Source organism: Melopsittacus undulatus, chromosome 11 (assembly GCF_012275295.1).
Source record: "Melopsittacus undulatus isolate bMelUnd1 chromosome 11, bMelUnd1.mat.Z, whole genome shotgun sequence".
NCBI lineage: Eukaryota > Metazoa > Chordata > Aves > Psittaciformes > Psittaculidae > Melopsittacus > Melopsittacus undulatus.
The window spans coordinates 10,574,262-10,594,684 of record NC_047537.1 but is presented as its reverse complement, the minus strand read 5'-3'; the positions used below and the strand labels follow the sequence as shown (position 1 = coordinate 10,594,684).

At 51.6% G+C, this 20,423-nt stretch overlaps 1 protein-coding gene across 5 annotated transcripts in view; it reads right to left on the bottom strand.

Moving 5' to 3' along the window:
* The window catches only part of GRIN1 (glutamate ionotropic receptor NMDA type subunit 1), a 38,143-nt gene that overhangs the window by 9,467 nt on the left and 8,253 nt on the right, over positions 1-20,423 (bottom strand). For 3 of the 5 annotated variants that reach the window (XM_005141845.2, XM_005141847.3, XM_005141849.3), the window contains exons 3-17: positions 17,315-17,491; positions 12,127-12,227; positions 11,444-11,565; positions 10,779-10,953; positions 9,097-9,241; positions 8,915-8,998; positions 7,298-7,433; positions 6,266-6,393; positions 5,926-6,090; positions 5,518-5,636; positions 4,783-4,895; positions 4,113-4,261; positions 3,178-3,335; positions 2,542-2,703; positions 741-850 (exon numbers count right to left, since the gene is read on the bottom strand). In XM_005141845.2, coding sequence (XP_005141902.1) covers positions 741-850; positions 2,542-2,703; positions 3,178-3,335; positions 4,113-4,261; positions 4,783-4,895; positions 5,518-5,636; positions 5,926-6,090; positions 6,266-6,393; positions 7,298-7,433; positions 8,915-8,998; positions 9,097-9,241; positions 10,779-10,953; positions 11,444-11,565; positions 12,127-12,227; positions 17,315-17,491 — 2,044 coding nt within the window. Of the gene's footprint in view, positions 1-740; positions 851-2,541; positions 2,704-3,177; positions 3,336-4,112; positions 4,262-4,782; positions 4,896-5,517; positions 5,637-5,925; positions 6,091-6,265; positions 6,394-7,297; positions 7,434-8,914; positions 8,999-9,096; positions 9,242-10,778; positions 10,954-11,443; positions 11,566-12,126; positions 12,228-13,012; positions 13,076-17,314; positions 17,492-20,423 lie in introns of all 5 variants that reach the window. The other 2 variants (XM_005141846.3, XM_005141848.3) reach the window with 1 other exon arrangement.

Sequence of the window (20,423 nt, the reverse complement as noted above, 5' to 3'; positions counted from 1 at the left end):
CAATTTTAGAGGAGTGTCTTGGGGAGACACAGCAAAGTGCTCCTCTCTCGGTGCTTCTGCCCTGGCTTGTGGTGCTGGTGAGGATGGGGTCTCATTGACACCCCTCAACCCATATCACCACATTGGCTGGGTGAAGGACCATTACCATGCTGGCTGGTTGAAGGGCCATCACTACGTTGGCTGGGTAAAGGACCATTTTTAGAGCAAAGGGAGAGCAAGTCTGGAGTAATTCTCAGCCTCTGCAAAGGGGAACCAGAAAAAACCCTTCTGTATCCATTATACTCCTCCTGCCCCCTGCCCACTGCCTGGGCTCAGCCAGGACACACTCCATAGGGCTGGAGGCTGCCCTTCACCACCACCTCCCTCCAGCAACAGGATCCTCGCTGCCTCTTTGCCTACTCTCACCTCCCCCGAGGTGCTGCTCCCCTCTCTCTACCTTTGTGACAGCTCTGATTTCACTGTGACAGCCACAGTTTGGCCAGAGCAGAGGGAGGTGGGCAATGGTCAAAGCAGGACAGCCCCATCGATGAGAAAGCCATCCCAGGGAAGGTGGGGAAAGCTTTGCAGAGCTGCTGCAGGTAAAGTGGGATTGGAGCCCAACAGCAGCCTCCCAGCACTAGGAAAGCACAAACCCAGAAGAAGCAGAGCTTTGGCCCGAGAGAAGAGCCCTGGAGAGGAGAATGTCTTGAGCGAAAGCAGGCTACCCAGCGAAGAAGAAGAAAGAGGTTTGCAGAACAAACCTGCCATATTTTCAAAGGTGAGTGTTGCTGGGGCATTGCTACGGGAGTCACACTCCTGATACCTCACCCAAGTCTTGTCCAAATCCTCCATGAAGCCGTTCTCGTGGGACCTGGAAGCACAAAGAGACAGGACAGAGGAGTCACTGGGGACCAGCCACAGGCAGCTGGAGCACATGCTCCATCCTAGAGCATTCAAGAGCTCCATCTGCTCTTGTCTGCAGCCTACAAGCACATGAACTGATGGAGTGTGTGCATGCATGGCCGACTGCATGTGTGTGCACACATGTGCATGTGGAGCTTTTGCATAGAGTGTGTGTCTTATCTGCAGTGGGTGCCCGCACTGCATGTGTTTGCATTTTGCCCTGCATGCAGCCATGATCCACATGCACGGAAGCACCCAGAGCTGCCTGGTGCCACTGCCCCATGTTTGAAAGATGGAGAACTGGCTGGCTGCTGCCAAAAAGAGCCTCATGCAAGCTCGGTTCATGGGGAGAGGGATGGAGCTGACTGCTGTAAGCAGTGCCTGGAGAGATGTTGCAGGGAGCTGATATGAGCCATGTATCCCAGTGCCCTCCTGCATGTTCTCCTCTTCCCAGAGCCACTTGGGAGCTTGGACAGGACCCCAGTCCTGACTGGTGATCACTGACACCCCTAGGTCAGGGGAAAATCTTCTGCCTGGCAGCTCCCTCCTGTGCATGGTGAGGGCTAGGACTCCCCAGTAACTTGGTGTCACTTGGGGGGAAGCAAACTGCATCTCTGTAGTGCCCGTTCCTGCCTGGACAGCTGCTGGATGGAGGTGGGCACAGAGCACACATCCCACCACAGGTCTCCCTGTGCCTTCCTCCCTCTTGTTCCTAGCACATCCCCCTGCCCTCTTGGCTGCATGCACCCCTTGGGCTTCCCCATCCTCTCCCAGCAGGACACCAAGGACTTCTGCTGCCCCTCCAAGCTTCTCACATTGTTGTCCCAAATTCCTTCTGTCTCACTGCTACCCATCCCCATAGTAAGACCACCCTACAGATAGGGTCCCATGGGTGCTTATGTTACCCCAGCTTCTATTTGTGTCTTCTTCCTCCTCCCTATCCTCTCTCTGAGGCCTTTCATCTCCACACCTTGGGCAGGACCATGGTGGCTCCTGACCCTTGTCTCTCTTTAAAATTAATCTCCCTCCACTTGCTGCTTCCCAGCTGCCCATTATTCCATCACCACATTCCTGCGGTGAGTGTGGCATTTCTGAACTAATACAATGAAATCTCTTTTTATCCATAATATCAGATCTACTTGCAGTACCCCACACTGCAGGCTAATGCTGGTATAAAGCCTTAGCTGGACTCAGCAGGGGTCCTGATGTATCTCTGCCTAAAAGGAATCATCAGAATTGGAAGAAAACCCCTGGAACATCAAGCCAGGGCAGTGCAATGCCAGGCTGAGCTCACAGAGACCAGTGGGGAAGTAGCAGCACCCTGCCACTGCTCACAAGGACCTGGTGCTGGGTGGCCTCAGGGCTGTTCTTTGCCAGCTTTGCCTGTGGTCCAGCATGGCTCCTGTTGCCTGCCCTGCTCTGCTCTGCTCCTCTCACCAGCTCCATGCTGCTTCCCCAGCCCTGCAAGCAGAGCTGGGATGTGGGTGCCCACTCTGGTTGCTCAGGCACATTCCCTTCCCAGGAGGGTCAGGGCAGCCACCAGAGCCCCTGTCCCTGCAGAGGGTCTGGGGAGGGGTGTCAGTGCCTGACACAAGGCTATTTGCATGCTAACACATGCAGCATGCGGGGCAAGCCCCATGCCAAGAGCTGGGTACAGACTTGAGGATGGCCAGGGAGACGTTCTGCTTCCATGGGCTGTCCTTGCGCATCCCGATCCCAAAGCCGGAGCGGAAGAAAAGCTCCCCCGTTGTCACCAGGTCACACTTCTGGGAGGCCTCAAACTCCAGCACCGCTGAGTCCCAGATGAAGGCGTGGAGCTTGCTGGGCAGAGAGAGGACAGGCAGGTAAGGTTGTGCCTGCAGCCACTGTGGGAGCAGTGAGGGTGCTCCCAACCCTTATTTAAGCCCAGATTAGCATCACCCTCCTGCAGCAGGGTCTGTGCTGGGAGGCAAAAGGCTTGGCAACAGTTTGGAGGAGGAGCGTGAGGGGTTTACACGGGGTTCAAAGTCACCCAGCCTTGTAAAGAAACAAGCACAGAGGCCAGAAAGGGAGGCCATGGGCAAGAACAGGTCTCCAACTGTGCCTTTCCCCACAGAGACCTTGTGCTCTCCATCCAGAGACATGGTATGCACTAGAACTAGGAAGATCCCACCCAGCATCAACTGTTCAGGTCCTGTCAAGCCATGCTTTGGCTATAACTTCCTCCAAGTTTGCATCAGCCCTTCTCATCCCACAGAACTGCAGTTCCCTGGAGCTCTTCCCAGCATGGCCAGGCAAAATGCTGGCTCCACTCACTTGTCCCTCACTGCCTGGATGGCCTCAGCAGCGCTCTCATAGTTGTGCTTCTCCATGTGCCGGTACATTGTGCTCAGCTCCACTTGCCGTCGGAAGTAGATGTCCACCGAGCTCTGCTTCACCGTGGCATAGATGAACTTATCAGAGGGGTTGCGCAGCTGAAAGGCAGGGAAAGGGCTCCTGTTTCTTCTGTGCTTCATCAACCAAACTGCCTCACCCCAAAACCATGCTTCCTAATTTCCCATCTCCTTTGGAGACCTCTTTCCCAGAGAAGACCTTGATCTCAGTGGAGCTGAAGATGCCATGGGGCAGTGAATGCTCTGGGACCACAGTGGTGGGGCAAGGGATGCTATGTCACAGGGACCTTGTGGCACTGAGGATGCAGGAGGCCTATAGATGCCATAGGGCTGGCAGTGATGTGGGGAGAGGATGCAATAGGGTATGGAATGCTGTGGGTCAGCACTGCTGTGGGGCATATTCCTGCATGCCTGTGCTTATAAGTTGTGGCTGTACCCTTGCCAGAGCAGGAAATGGGTTTGAGGTATTCTGGTATCTGCTGAGAGTATTGACTGCACCACTGGGACAGTTTCATTAGATATAACTCATCTATAATGAATTGTTTCCTCGTTGGTTAGTGCAGGCTCTCCAGGAACTGGCAGGCAGCTTGGTTGGGTATGTACTGTTCCTGGACAATTATTTTCCTGCTGATCCCTCCCCATGTCTGTCCATTCCCACCCAGCACAGGGTCTCAGACCCACCAACATCAGCCCCAGGCAGAGACTGCCAGGGCTCAATCCCCTGGCACAGACCCGCAGCCACATTAAAGGAGGGCTCTGTGTACTGCAGACCACATTATGTGAGTCGTGAGGTAGCCACTGGAGGCATCTCTGCTCAGAGGTCAGCAGGGGGGGAGAAAGCAAAAGAGGAGTCATTACCCGGGGGTCGTTGATGCCTGTAATTCTCTCCTCAGGCCGGTCTAACACCAGGAAGGCTGCCAGGTTGGCAGTGTATGAAGCCACAATGATCATAGCAAAGCCAGCCCACACCATGCCAAGAATACGGGCAGAGAAACTCCGGGGAGCACCTGGAGGGAGAGAGGAGAGATGAGATTGGCACAACAACTGATCTCTGCCCAGCAAGCTCCATGCCTTCATCTGGGACTCAGCGGTGCTGGAGTTTGAGGCCTCCCAACAACTTGGCCACCAAAGCTAGGTCCACCCCACATGAAATCAATGACAGCTACAGATGTGCAGCATCTCGCTGCTGACAGCTCTGCAAGGAGATTCTGTGCTGCCCAAACCAAGAAACCCAGCTCCTTCTAGAGCATGATGTGCCTAACCCTGATGTATGGGTAACCCTGGGTAGGAGAAGCAGCCCAAAAAAGACCTATTTCCCATCAGTGATGGTCTGCACAAATGCCACAAGCATAACACCCCCCCCATCACCAAATCTCCTGCCAGCCTGCTCCGGGGAAGGCTCAGCGGATGAGATCCCTCCAGGGCACTAGCCCTACCATGGAGGGAGTCAGTAGAAGGGGACCTTTGTCCCCCCAGCTCAGGGATGGGGCCGCAGGACAGAGCAGTCCCACTGCATGTGGAGATGCACCTTCTCCAATGCCAGAGTTCAGCAGGACTCCCCAGGAGAACCACATGGCTGAGGACAGGGTCAGGGCATCTTCCTCCTCCTCCTCGCTGTTCACTTTGAATCGGCCAAACGGGCTGGAAAACAAGAATAACTTCTCATATCCCTTATTCTGGTTCCCAGGGCAATCCAGTGTGCCATAAATGTCCTGATGCTGCCTTACACCACTCATCACTACAGGATGTGTCTATGCCCTAAACAGCTTTGCATGTGCCCTCTACATGCAGTCCTGCCCAGCTCATGCTGGTGCTGGTCCCACCATGCTGCTCCCCAGGCCAGAAATATCATCTGGTCCTAACCAGCTCAAGACTCTCCCACTGTGACATGGACCACAGAAGCTTCGAGGCACAGGGCTGAGGTGGGGACAGGCTCCCTGCCCTTCAGAGGAGCTGTCTTGGGGTCAAGGAAGGAAACAAGCTCAGAGCCCAGGAGCTGACATTGCCCTTGGTTGGACATCAGCATGGCACCTGGTCTGACAGGCATGTTTCCACATATCCAAGTGCCAGGTACCCCACATATCTCTCAGCTTAGAAACAGCCAGAGAAGCAAGGAGCCTCAGCCCAGTGTTTAGCTCCTCTGAAAGCCTCTCGAAGGGCTGCAGGACTCTGCCTGAGCAAGACACTGCAGGGACCAGGGACGGTTCCCAGGAGCATCCCCCCTTGTCCCCTCCAGCCCTTGGGTGACCCAAAGAGAACTCACCTGAATCGATCTAAGAGGTACAACATCACTGCCACCACGTGCACAGACAGCCCCACCAGCAGCCACAACGTGCTCTGGAAAGGCTGCATGAACGAGTCCAGGGTGCTGCGGGGGATTTCCTAGCACAGAGGAGAGAGGTGAGCAGCGCTGACACCCATTGTGCCTGCATCCAGCCCACCCGACTGCACTCAGGAGGGCCCTGCCCTGCTCCGAGCTCCTACTGCTCTGCCACATGGGAAAGCTGAGGCTGGAATCCCACAGCAAATGGTGGGATTAGCTGCCATGCCCTGGGGTGGGCAGGGGGCTGCAGTGGGTGGGCAAGGACATGGTGCAGCATGCACATATCCACAAGCTGAGGAGCAAGGGGCACCTCCCCTGTTCTACAAAACATCTCATCCCAGCCCATACCTTCTTCACAAGAATGGTGAGACCCTGGTACTTGAAGGGCTTGGAGAATTCAATGTACTGTGCCCGCTCATTGTTGATGGTGAGGGGAGCCACAATCATGTCTGCTTGGCCACTCAGCAGCTCACCCATCATGCCGTTCCACTCCTTCTTGTTGCTGTTGTTAACCTGCCAGGGAGCCAACACAGGATCAGCCCAATGCCCTGGCACCTGCTCCCCACAGCCAGGTCCCCTAAACTCATGGCACTGCACTCCCCTCCCACCCTTCCTCTGGAGAAGGGACTGGGGGTGTTCCAATACACACAATACAGGCAAAGAGATATCACAGGCTGTGCAAACTCACCCGCTCTTGGGTACCAAATTTACCATCAGCCACCAGGTGAACCTCGTAGGTGAAGTTCATCACCCCTGCCAGCCGGATGAGCAAGTCGATGCAGAACCCATAGCAGCACAGTGCCACTGTGGGGCGGCCTGTAGGCAGGAGAGAATGGGGGTGACCAGTGGAGGCAGGTCCCTTTGCCAGGGACCCATGGTTGTCCCAGCAAGAGCAGTTACCTGCATGGCTCTGGTTTCATACAAGATGTAATCACATTATGCAAGCAGGGCCATTTGCCTTGACCACCACCTCCCACTCCCTCCATCGCCTATAGGTGCTGCCAAGCTAGGGTAAAGGGTTCTCATTCCTTTGCTGTGTCCCAGATTGTTGGTGCCACTGACCCACTGCAGGGGTCAAAGGGGCTTGGTGCATGGAGGCTGTGCTGGAGAACCACTGGCATGAACCCATTTGGTTCAACACAGCAGAAGAAACAGCTCTGGGCTTGGGAGAAGCTGTGCTCAGGGGAGTCACAGTGGTGCATGTGGACCTGGGCTAGTCTGGCATTGCTAAGAAGCTCCCACTCCCACCAGGTGCTTGCTCCTAACCCTGAAACAGGCTTGCCATAACAAAATGGTTTGAAACTGATGGTGTTAGTACCTGTGCAATAAGTGTTAATGTGCCTCTGGGTTCTCTCTTCTGCTTGAGGTCAAGCCAAAGAGAATTGAAGCATAAACAGAAACATGGGATGGAATACCCAAAACCAGCCCTGAAGCCCACCCAGGAGAGAGAGGATGGGAAAGTCATCTGTTGGGGTCGAAAACCTGAATCCCAGTGCCTAGTCACTGCAGCACTACTGTGGGGCTGAGCTGATGGGTGTTTGGGGGCTAAATGTGCTTTCTGCTCATCATCTTTCCGCTCATCAGAAATCACCCTTCTGCTCATCATCCTCTGGGCCTCCTGTCTGACTGAACACCCTCTATGGGAACCTTTTTTGGGAGAGGAGCCTTCATCATCTGGGTGGGCTGGGAAAGTTACTGTGCTCACACCAGACTGAGTTACCTGGGATGGTCTCATTGGGTCCAGTGCAAAAGACCTTTTTCACAGGATCTCCATTGATGGTGAATTCCTCCCTGCACGTCCCATCTGCTTGTGTGGGCTTCACATACACAAAGGGCTCTTGGTGGATCGTCACAATCTGCAAGGTGAAGCACAACACCTGCTCGTCTCTGTTCTCCTCCAGAGCAATGCTCCTGTGGGTGGGGAGCTGAGCTGCCCTCTCCATGCAAGCAAGACCAAAATGTGATAGTGCCCTCCTCAGCTGCCATCTCAGCACATGAGACCATGTGGCCCAGCAGCAGGACCTGGCTTTGGCATGGGAAACATTTGCTTTTGCTGCAACCAGGATCAGTGACAGCCATATGAGCATCCTCCTCTTGTGGCATTTTCACTTGGCCTTGAAGCCTTTCACACCCCTCTCCTTAATGGGAGGCAGATGAAAGCCACCACATAGCTTGGATTAGTGCCCTGAGTGGTGCTCTAGACACTGTCACACTTGCCTCAAGCTGATGCAGATACTCCAGTCCTGCCCCTGACCTTTTCAGTAAAGCAGCATCTCAACATATCTGCTCCACCTTTGCAGGTATAAGGGCTCATTGCCAGTGAGGATGAGTGATTCCCCATGCTGGACAGTAGGACAAATAAATGGTCATACTGGTAAGACCAGCCTGCCCAAGATTCAGTCACTGAAGTGGCTACACTGAAGGGAAAGGGATGAGGAGCAAAGCAAGAGTGGAGGGACCTCCTTCATGTGTGACCTTCAGCTTCTGTCCATCAGCCCTTCAGGGATTTCCTGACCCAACACTGCAGCCACCAGCCCTCCCACCCTCCACTGGTTTGTTTAATCACCTTTGGAACCTGTTTCCTTGTGCCTCTGTGCTGTTGAGCAGCAGCAGCTCCAGAAATGAACTGTGCCTTGGCCAAAGGAACCCATTCTTATATTTCCTGCAAATCTGTGCCAGGTGCTCTCAGGCTCCCAAGCCATGAGGAATGGTGAACACCTGATCCCTCAATCCCTTCACTGCTGTTCTCTCCCATATCCTCTTCTCAGCTGTCTCTTTCTAAACTGAAGGATGCTGCCACCCTATCTCATCTGTGTCCAGCTGGCAGCTGTGCTGTATCTCTGGATGCCTTCTAGTAGCTTCTCCAAGTTAGAATCATAGAATCATAGAATGGTGTGGGTTGGAAAGGAACTGAAGATCATCCAGTTCCAACCCCCTGCCATGGGCAGGAACACCTCATATTAGACCATGTCGCCCAAGGCTCTGTCCAAGCCTGTGCCTGTGCCTCACCACCCTCACAGTAAAGAATTTCATTCTTACATCTAACCTGAACTTCCCCTGTTTAAGTTTAAACCCATCATCCCTTGTCCTATGGCAACAGCCCGTGATGAAAAGTCCCTCTCTGGCATCCTGGTAGGCCCTCTTCAGATACTGGAAGGCTGCTATGAGGTCTCTACTGTATGAGTTCTGCTACATCCTCTCCAGGACAGTAGGTGCCCTGGGTTTGCAAATGCCACTGATAGCTTCAGAGGCAGTGGAAATGGGAGGCAGATAAAGTCACAGCCCTGCATGCAGAGAGCTGAGGAGACCTTCCACACCTACTGCCACTTGCTGTTACCTTCAACTTGGTCGACATCTGATAGCCTTGAGGTTTCTCTGTTTCTCCCCCTGGCCAGATAATCTTCCTATCGTTGGTCAAGACCTGTGATCAGTCCCAGAGGAAGGAGATAGATGTGAGGCCACAGGCAGACACCCAGCGCGCACACCCCTCCTACCCAACCTTCTCAGGCCTGTACGTACATGGCTGCCATTGTAAATCCCAACTTGGACCAGTTTCCGATTCTGCAGGTTCATGATGCTGTAGTTGGCAAACTTTCTGTCCCCATCCTCATTGAACTCCACCCGGCCAGTGACACCCTCCGAGTACTTGGAGGACATCAACACCCTATGGAGAGAATCACAGTGGGGCCAAGCTAGGAATTCTGGTGTGGGCACCTAAGAAGGCATCAGAAAGGTAAATGCTGTCTTTCAGTTGCCTACCATATGCCCACTACTCTATAGGAGTCCAGTCAGGGCTACCTATGGTCTGTTCATAGACCTGTGGCTATTCCCTCCTGGTGGATGAAGTCAGTTTCCTGAATGCTACTCTAACATACCTTTTGTCACTGACCCTTGCTTCCCACCTAATCAGTCCCATTCCATTAAGGAGTGATCTGTTCCACAGTACCCAAGGACATCTTCCCCTGGGAGTCCCCTGGGAGCTGTGCCCCTACCACCACTCCCATTACTTCTGTCTGGCACCAGCCCATCACAGCCTGGGTAGTGCCCCAGGCATGCACACACACCACCAAGGGGAGAACCAGTCCCCAAACCCTGGAAAGACAATAGTGAAGACACAGAATTATCCGAACCACTTGCAGTGCACCATAGAAAATAGATTTAAACAACTCATGCCAAAGATTGTGTTGCTGCAACGAATGCCAGAAATGCTTCTAAAATAATCTTCAGGCTTTGCAGGTCCCATGCTCAACAGAACCCAGACTTACAGAAAGGGCATCCCACAGACACCACGATGATGTCTGCAGTGAGCAATCCCTGGCATGAGGTCCTACTGCCAACAGAAACACCCTGGTGCCAGGTTGCAGCCCTTCACATAGGAGCCATGCTGCAAAGGCAGCTGCTGCTTTAGCCAAACCCAGCCTGCAGAATAGGTTGTTGTGACCCAAGCACCTGCAAATGATGCAGCATGAAAACCCACACAGAACACAGACTGGGTTCTGAGAAGCACATGCAGCCTCTGCTGATCACACTGCCCACAGCAGCAGGATCCAGCACACACATGCTCAGATCTGCCGAGACCCCAACACCCAAAACCACAGCACCACTGTTTGCTACAGCAGAGAGCAGCCTGTCCCATGCATGGAGATCTCTTGCCCCCATATTTTGCTTTGCAGCACACTGACCTGTGCTTCAGCCCTGAAATGATCAGCAAGAAATGTGTCTGCAGCACTGAGATCCGGTCTCTGCAGTATCCCCCTACCTTGATGCGGCAGAAACCCCTGTTCTCTCCCCTTTTCTACCTACAGAATTGAAATCCAGCCTGGAGGAGATGCTGACCCCCAGATCTCTTCCTTCTAGAGCTGTCTTTGCCCACACTGATCCCAGCTGCCCTAGCGTTGCCCAGGAGGAGATGGGTTTGCCATGGATCATACTGGTGCCAGGCACCAGGATGATGCCTGAACAAACTGGGGCCAAAGCCTCAGTCCATGTCCTAGTTTTCCAAGGAGAGAGGTAGGCTTCCACATCAAATCATGCAGTAGAGTCCAAGCAGTCCTGTGCCACATGCCCCAAAGCTTTAGTGAGATATATGCTGAACAAGGCTTCCACGTTGCCCTCCTGCATCTTTTCCACATGCTCCCACCTTTTCCAGCTCTCCCCCAGGGGGTCCTCTGCTCCCTCCAGCAGGACCCCTTCTGAAATACCTCTTGAAAAGGGGTCCCGTCTTCCAGATGTTGGTGTTGCCTACGCAGCCCCGTGGTGGGTCTGTGATGTTCTCCTTCTCAAACAAGTCATGCACGGCCTGGGCCACCACTGCGACAGCATCACTGATGTGGGCTGACTCGTTCTTCCCATTGATGAGCTGCAAACCGATCACTCCTGACACAAGTAGAGGGGAGGAGGCAGGTCAGTACCCATGGGTGCACTGGCCGCTCCAGCGTTACTCTCATGCACAGGGCTTAGAGACCAGCAAGCACGCAGTTATGGGATGAGGACCCCTTGGATGTATCTGGGCAGTTTCCTGAGCTTTAGGCAGGGGAAGTGGCTGTAGCAGTGCTGGGATGCCTGCAGGAGCGGGACTGGGACAGCTACATGGACATGCTGTGCTCCATCCCCATTGTGCCCAAGCCTTTTCCCCAGGTGACGGTCAGCTTGCAAAGCCCCAGTGAGCTGGATTTTGAGCATGGCAGTGTGGCCAAGGATGCTGGACTGCTGTGGGCAAGGCGAGCAAACAGCAACGTGTGGGACCCTCCCCTCACTTGGGACCACCATGGCATCACATTCCCCAGCCCCAGGGGTCCCCGGGAGGGCTGTGCCACTTGTCCTGGCCCAGCTGGCAGTGGGACAGGCTCCTGTGGCCGGTGCCTACCGTCAGGGGCGTAACGCAGGGCATTGCCTGATATCTCCCGTTCCCCCACCAGCCACACGTAGCCGGAGCCCGTCATATTGAGCATGGCTGCTGATCTGTACACCATGGCCGCATCATCCTCGCTGCAACGAGAAGGGAATGGCAATGTGGCTTCAGGTGCTGGATGGCCCTTTTGCTCCCGTATTCACCCTAATGGGGTGGCAGTGCCAGGGAAAGCACATCCCCTCCAGGCAGCCTCCTTTGATAACTGCTTCTCTTGGGCAATGGCTGATTCCTTGATGCAATGGGAATCTTTCTCTCCACTTCATCTAATCCCACAGCACCCAGCACTGCTGAGCATCTGCAAGTCTGGCCCATTCCTTATTGTTCACCATCTACAGGCACAGAGTCAATAAGACTTCCCTCCAAAGGTGCATAGGGATGACCAGTAACTACTGCTGCCTCTGCAACTGCCAACACTTTGTAGAACAGCCCAGACATCTCCACCAGGCTCGTGATTGCAACCTCCCCGGCCAGCAGCATCCAGCACCCACCTGAGACACCAGGCTTTATGTAGGGCTTCTTTCACGCTCTCCTCAAGGAATACAGGCCCCAGATCTGCACTGCCTGCAGCACTGGGCAGCGTTGCAGAGGGGAGAGTGAGGACATCAGAGCAGGGAGAGGTAGGGGCAGCTTTGCCTTACCTGGCAGAGAGGATGATGACTCGAGCCTCCAGCTCCTTTGCCTCCAGCAGCAGCGATGTCACATTTTTGGTTCCCGGGTCAAACTGAAGCACTTTCTCAGCCTGTGATTGGTGTGAGCAAAGCTGGTTAGTGCGGGAGCCTCAGGACTGCTTGTGAGAGCCATGCTATCTAGAAAAGGGTCAAGAGAATTCATTAAACTGCACAAAAGTCTGATCTATAAGGTTGGTTACAGCTATTTTTCTTTTTTTTTTTTCCTTTTCTTTTCTTTCTTTTCTTTCTTTCCTTCCTTTCTTTCTCTTTTAAGGTTTTGACTTTTTGGTTTTGTTTTCATTTTTTTTTGCACTGTGCATGCAAACTGAAGTCAATCAAGACCCAAAAAGAGGCGTGCATTGTACAGGAAAGAGAAAAAGGCTTTGAAATGCAATTGAAAACTCAAACGAGTGTTGTTTTTCAAAAACATGGGAAATGACACAAAAAAAAACCATATTGCACAGGGTTAACCTTTGGGAGTAGAAGTGAGCAACTTACACCAAGGAACCGTTCCTTTGGGGAGGAAAGGGGGTTGATTCAACTTTCCAAAAAAAAAATTCAAAAGAAAAACTTGCAAGTTAATTACTGGTTCACATGCATGTTTCAAAAATAAATCCTTCCAGGGTCAGCTGGCTACGTTTCCATTCTCAAGTCCAAACCAAGCTATCTCAACATAAAAACGTGCTACCAAGAAACATAGTCACGGATCTTTTCTATTTTTATTTTTCTTTCTTTTCTTTTCTTTTTTTTTCTCTTTCTCTTTTATTTTTCTTTTATTTTATTTTTCTGGTGGCTGTGGCTATTTGTCATTTGCTAGTTAGGTTGGTGGGCGGCGTGCATTTCCATGCATATATACCTTGGGTCCTCGCTTGTTGTCATAGGAAAGTTGGTCGAGGTTTTCATAGTTCCTTTTTTTACTCTGATGAATAATGTGCACAGAGAAAATATGTAGACACAGAAGAATATTATAAACAGTTGAAAATGACGTGTAGTAAAGCAATCCAACATCCACCTCCTCCTCCACTGTTTGCTAAAGGGTCTCTATAACGCTGGAGCTCGCAAAAACCACTAATCAGGAGAGAGTGCCTCAGCTCTCACGGGAGCGTCACGGTGCAAAGCTGTACCGGTTAGAGCAAGTCTGAGTGTCACAGCGGTTGCGATGCGGTTGCATTTCCCTTGTGGGACTGGGGAATTCTTCAGCAAGACATTTTTATCTTAAGCTCAGAAACAATCTATGCATCTCTAAGGGCCTAAGTGGTGGGGGGGTTCCATGGAATTACTGTGGAAGTAAAGGACAAAATGTTGTGTACGGAAAGTGCTGGATAAAGGCAAACTGTTACAATTAAGAGTATTAGCATCACTACCATCGGTCTTATCATTATAATCACCCTAAGAGAGTTCACAGCAAGTGAGGTGCCTCAGCTGAACTTCTCACCCCCTGCAAGGAGGGAGCAGCTTTTTGGAGCTCTGTTGCCATCCAAAAGAGAAAGATAAAGCTCTCTACTTCCCGTGCTGGCTCAAAGCGTGGCGATATGAAGCAATGGTGATCATGGGATGACATTGCAGCTTTTACCTGGTGCAATGGCTGGCCAAGGGTACCTTGTGGTTCTGCAGCAGCTGCTGGAGACCATGGTGCCCATAACCTGGCCCTACACAGTGGGGTTCACTGCCTGGTGGTCTCCGTGCTGCTGGCTGGAGCATCATACCTGGACTAGGGATGGGTGGCTCAGTGTGCACTGACCCTCCAGAAAAAAAACTGAAGTGGGGACCCTGCCCTTCCGCTTGTCTCCTGCCTGAGCCACTTCTGCTGCTTGGCCCCTAAGGATCCAGGAGCATGAAACCTACTTCTGGAGGTTTCCTCTCCTCCAGGCAGCATACTGAGGGTCAACAGCCTCTGCCCTCAGGAGCACTGACCCTGCAGCAGCATGCACAGAGCCCTGTGGATCTTCCTGTGACCATGACAACACCAACCTCATCATGCTTGCAGGATAGTGCTTGGCAGGTTTTGGTGGGACGTAGTCTGACCTCTTCTTCTTGGCCTCATCTCAACCCAGCTGGGCAGCCCTGATCTGTGTATGATGTACAGGACATGGATCTACTCTGATTTCCGTTTCACAGCATCTTATGGCAATGAGAACTGATCCCTTGCAGGAACCTGACCCTTTGCACTCCCATAATGCAAGGGCTCGTGTTCCCAGGTTGTTCCTTAGGCAGCCAGGTTTTATGTCTGCAAATTGTTTTCCAAACTAAATTGCTTGCCTCTTCCTGAGCACTCAGACCAATCTTTGGCAGGACATTTTGCCAGGTCTCCTTTCTGTGCAGCTGTGTGATCTCTCCTTTCTTCTCCTTGGACACAGCTTGACAGACTTTTTATTTCTCTGAGTTGAGGCCTTGCAAGGAAAAGCATCTGAGGAGGAAAAATCTGCTTGGAGCCCAGGTCTACCTTCACTTCTGATGACATCCACAGTGAGGATTTCTGCAGTGGCTTCTTAGAGTCTGCTCAGTTCACAGTGAGACCTGGAGTAACCACTACCTCCAAGGAGAGAGGAGCTGCAGGAGGGCAGAATAAATATTCTGCAGTGATGAGATACTGGTTACTTTTCCTCAGGCACCATCGATTTACCCAGAAACTTGGTCAATCCATCTTGCAGCCTCCAACTATGAATCACCTTGATGTGCCTGCACCTTGACCCAAGCTGGTCAGCAAAGTGAAGCAGAGTCTTGGGTCCTGCAAGGCTGGAGCTGATGGCACCTGGTCACTTCTGCCTGCCACTAACCCTCTTGCCAGAACTACACCAGTAATGCCTCCTCTCTTTCCTGCAGCCCTTCCCAGTTCCTCAGCCCGTGTTTCACACAGGGTGCCACAAGTTAAAAACTAATTTTACACCATGTTCTCCAGCACTCACTCAAAAACTGACTGCTTTCATGAGCATCAGTGTCCCGGAGAACAGGAGCCAGCACACCAGGGACCTGCCACCTCTGACTTGGAAACACTCTGATTATTACAGCATCTGGAACTCTCTCCTGACCCTCAGTTTGGTGTGTGCTGGCCTGCCCAGATGAATGAGCAGACTTCTACTGGAATGAAGCAGTGGCTCCAGATGGACAGTTACTGCAGGTGAGCCCCTGACCCATAGCAGATCCCCCAGGTGCTCAAGGACTGTGATCAGAGCCTTGAAGAGGTGGAGAGGAGGTCTCTTGTCTGCTCCTGCCCTGAGGCTCAGGCTGCCCCTGAGGAGGCTGGGGAGGAGTCCAGGGCACCACTTCATGGCATGAAGAAAGTCAGCACAGCAATGACCAGAGGAGCAATTAGACAGCAGAAGAGACTGATGAAGGCAGAAAAGCCCCAACAGGTATCAACCACCTTCAAGACCAGTCAGACCAGTGAGTCTGACCAGAGCAAGCTCCTCAAAGGAAAAAGAAACAAGATGCGGTGGCACTACACGAAGGGAAGACGAGGTGACCTGCCACCCCAGAGAACATGCCCCAGGCTGGAGGATGGCCAGGGCAATTGCAGTAGCCCAGTGGCTGCCAGGAGACACCTAGACATGTTACAGAAGCAAGGCAAATATGGGGCAGGTCAGAGGACAGGCCCTTCATCCCCCATCTTTCAAGCCCTAGATCTCAAACCGTTTCATGTAGGATGGGCAGGAGGAAGAAGAAAGGCACCCTGTGCCTGAGAATGCTGTGTGGAGCAAGCAGGGAGTGGAGGCATGAGAGGGAGCAGGGATGCATGAAAGGGATGCACAGGAGCTGCAGGAAAACAGAATGTAGAAATCAAAATCTGCAAGGAAAGAGGTCAATGGGAACAACCTCTCCACAGCTCTGTCTGGGTAGGGAACACTGGGCTTTGGTAAGAAATAGTGTCCCTGTGCCACCCAGTGGGAAGCTGCCTTTGGAAGCAGGAGGATCCCACCGCAGCTGGTGGCACACCAGTGTCTCATGATGGCCCAGGATGCTGCAAGGATGAAGCTTCTTTTGAATGACCACCAAAAACAAAAGCCTGTTGGTCAGTGTGGCCTGTGCCAGCACCCCTGCACCAGTTGTTCCTCCAGTGCTTGATGAGAGGTGATGAAGCGCAGTGGCACCCTGCTCTTTCTGGTCTGTCAGTTCCACCTCCAAGTCCAAACACAAGAAGCATATACAGCCATATCTCCCCAACAGCCAACTGTCATGTGTCCAGCATCTCCTGGTGGGGCTGGAGAAGAGCAGGTTGTGGTCCCTGCCTGCCAGGAATGGTGCAATGGTGGAGATGGTGCAAGACTCCCTGCTGCTGGAGTCTTGGAGATGGGCTCAGACTCTGCCCATAGGAAGGGGACCTCACCCTGTGTTTGGACTTCACCTTTGTCTTCTGGACAGGTGCCTGCCTTTGAAGCACGACAGACGAACTGCTCCTTGTGTTCTCCTTCCCTGCTTGTCTGGATGCTTGCTTGATCCTTCTACTCAACGGCAGCAGGTCTATGGTTGTCCTCCTGAATTTCTACCAGGCTCGGGGACCTCCCCTGCCTCCCTCCCTGTGCCCTGCATGGCCCTGAGTGCAGGTGCAGTGCACCTCCTCAATAAAGCTGCTCCCGCCAGCCACAGCCCTCTTGTACCAGCATGGGGTGTCGGGAAAGCAGCGGTTGGCATGAGCATCAATGGAGATGGGAACGGGGACCTCAGCCCGCAGAGCCGACAGCTTTATAGAGAGGGTGCATTACACCTCCGTGCGCCCTGGTCCCTCCTAAGCCACTAAGGTGAGCTCCGGTTTGCCAATTCAGAAGCTGCTTTTCGGGGTTGGTTTGGCACTGCTGGGCCTGCCTGGCCCCTGTGTGGCTTTAATGGGGAAGGTGCTTCCCTAAGCTGAGCGACTGGTCCTCTCCTTAGGTGGGAATCTTGGGCGAGGCATTTGCAGAGCTCCAGGTTATCCTTCCCTTCATTTTGTAGTCGATTTACATGTAGGAGATTTTGACCATGGCAAAGCAAGTGAAATGAATAAAGTACAAAGTTCTGTCAGGTACTAGTCAGACACTGTTGATGCTTTAAGCATGTTAGCCATGTTACAATGGAAAGAAAAGGTGTTTTACATACAGAAATCTACATACATACAACAGCCCGAGACTTCTAGTTTTGTTGTTGTTGCTTAAACAAAGCTACAAGACAATGTTCAGGAACTGACCTTGGACTCTCTCTCCTCCAAGAGTGTCTCCAGCTTCTTTTGTGCAGCACGACCTTCGTGGTCGTCACTGACTATCAGAATGACATGGTTCCAGTTGAAGACTCTCATCATCTCAAACCAGACGTTGGCCTGGTGAGAGTATGGTGGGACCGTGCGCAAAAAGGAGAGGTGGATGCTCTGCAAGGAAGAACAAGAGCTCAACAGACTGGTTGGGTTGTGTCTCAGAGAATGGACAGGTTTGCAGGGGCAGGGCTGGGATTGCCAGGCCAAAGGGGCTGAGCAGAAATTTTGGGTAGAGCTCTGGGCTGCCCACCTTGAGGTACCCTCTAGGACCTGCACTCCTTTCTCCTGGCTGAAAAGCAAACCCTGGTTATGATTTTGTACCTCTCTGGTTAATCCAGTGCATGGCAAAGAAGGGGTTTTGCTTTGTGGTCTGTAAATGAAGAAAAGCCTGTCCAGCAACAAATCATCAGCAACATCCAGTGCAAATATAGCCTTTCCTCTTAGACTCTTTGAAAATATTACTGATCAATGGACATCAGAAAGAATATGAATTCACAGAATCATAGAATTATAGAATGGTTTGTGTTGGGAGAGACCTCAAAGCTCATCCAGTTCTCTGAGAGAAGCTCAGAAAAGCAGTTTTGTATTGTGCTGTTTGGCTGTTTCTAGGTCAGCCTGTTCTGCAGCGGCACACAGGAGGAGACAGCTCTGGACCCATGCCCTGACTAACCTATCTGATTTGGGTAAAGACATCTTCATGGTTGGATGACTGAGCAATAGCAATGCCAGCCTAATTGAGTACAGTGCTCTTATGGGAGCAATTGGACCAAAAGCTGTAGCTGACTGAGAGGTTTCAAAAAATGAAGCATTTCCAAAACGCCCTAGAGTCAAATATTAGAAAATGAACATGCTTGTGCTCGGCATGTGCCCTGCTTGACAGAGCAGCTACATGCTGGAGGGACACAGGAATCTGAACAGCAAAGGACAAAAAGGAAAGCACCAAAATAGTTCTTTTTATAAGGCTGAGATGGGTTTCTAGACCAAACAAGGCTTGTAAGGACCTGCTCATCCAGAAACTGGACCCAGCATGGGTCAGGAATGTTCTCAATAGGCCAAAGTAATTAATGCTGGAAGAGAAAGAGCAGTATGTCTACCATGGACGTGTGTAGGAGGAAGAGGAAGGCCAGACAATGCATTTTCCTCACTCTAAACACAGTGATAAAGTCAAAATAAACTACACAATGTATAGAAAATAGCACAAATGCCTATCATGGTCTCTGCACTGGGGCAGCAGATCTGTTCTGCTGCCTGGGCCCAAAACAAATAACTGATGGAGGCAGCAGCAGAAACACCAGAGCACTGGGAGCTTTTCCTGATTGCTGAAGAGACTGGAGGAACTGTGGGTGTTTAATCAAAGGAGGAAACAATCAGGAGAGCCGTAACATGCATCTCAGAGCTGCAGTTTCGTATCACTGATGCAAACGTTCCCAGCTACACAAAGAGCAGGAGGAATGCAGCTCACCCCACAAGCCCAGCACTAATTAACAAGATTGGGAGGAAGCCCCACGGGGACAAACAGTGGAAGGACAACCATGTTCTCCACACCAGCACAGGGCTCAAGCTCTCTTTGGACCCAGCAGAGATGTCAGCATGTTTCCAGCCCAGCTCCACAGCTCAGGCCAGGGGCACACAAGGTGGGGCTAAGCACTTTTAGTATTTAACCCTTGAGCATTTGTAATTGGTTTAAGAAAATCCAGGGAAAATGAACACAGGGGAAAATCAGAAGAGAGAAAAGAAATTAAAAAAGAACAAAGTAGCTAATAACAAAAAAAGTCTGAAAAATAAAGGCAAAAAATCGAAGTTCTAACTGAAAATTATTGCAATCCCTTTTTGAAATGAAAACATCTTTGGCATGTCAATATTGAATCAGATTATCTTCTAGTTTCCCAATTAGCTTGCAAAAAATGCTGTTTAATCTGGTCATGGCTTTCTTAAGTGTCGTAACTACGTATCACTGGATTCAGGTGAATGAATTTTATTACAAAGTTTTTGGAGAGCCACTTGATTTAACAGTTAGGGAAAATTTGCTTTCTGAAGTGGAGTCAAAATGGTCATGGACTTGCTGTGATGGTGTCTCAGCTCCTGGATTACAGGCTTGTGGGTTTTAAATGGGATAATGAAGAATAACTAATTGCAAGCACCAAGCGTGGATGTCAGTGTGAGCACTCACTTCTTGAGCCCTGCTATTGAAGCACATGGGATTGCTGAGCTTCTCTGCAGGGCCCAAAAATTGGCAGAAAAATGAAAGCAGAGTACCCCAAAGGTTAGAAAGTCCAACTTGTGATGTGCAGGGGCAGCTGAGATCCAGATTTTGTGGGATCTGATTTCCCCTTTTGCAGCACACACAGTGAAAGCCTCTGAAACCTAGCCCAGAGCTTTCGCGGCCCTGCAGTGCATGGACACAGGGGCTGTACTGCAGAGTATGAGGATGCAATGATTTTTGCATCATAGTTAGCCCATTTTTAGGCAAATAACTGCTATTAAAGACCTGTTTTTTAACACAGTCTCTGTGAGACAGCCTGCACAGTATGTTCACTCACTTCAGCTGCACCATCCATCAGCACCACCCCTGCTGGTACTGCTACAAGTGCTTTACCTCTGAGCTGCCACGGGTGGTAACCTGCTCCTCTCAGATGAGGCACACGTTCAAAATGATCCTCATTTCAAATCAGCAGCTCCCCTGGTAAAATGTTTTGCAGATTCACATCCTTTGCTTTCCTCTGTGTGGCTGCTGCCTGCCAGGAGGGCTGGGATGTGAGCAGCTTTCTACAGTATTTTCCAATATCCCACCCAAACCTGAGTGCTCAACCATGTGCTTCCTCACTGAACTCTACTTCAGCAAGCAGTAAGTAAATACATGTTGGGATCAAATCCAGTCTTCGAAGTGGAATCAACTCAGCAGAAACCCATGGGGCTGGAGCCTAAATGCACTGGGATCAGTGTAGTTTTGAGACTATGCACATGTGCTGGGTCAGGACCCTTGTGAGCTGTGAATTATTAATGGTGCTGACTTGGTTGATATGAGTAGCTATTAAGAGGAGCTAAG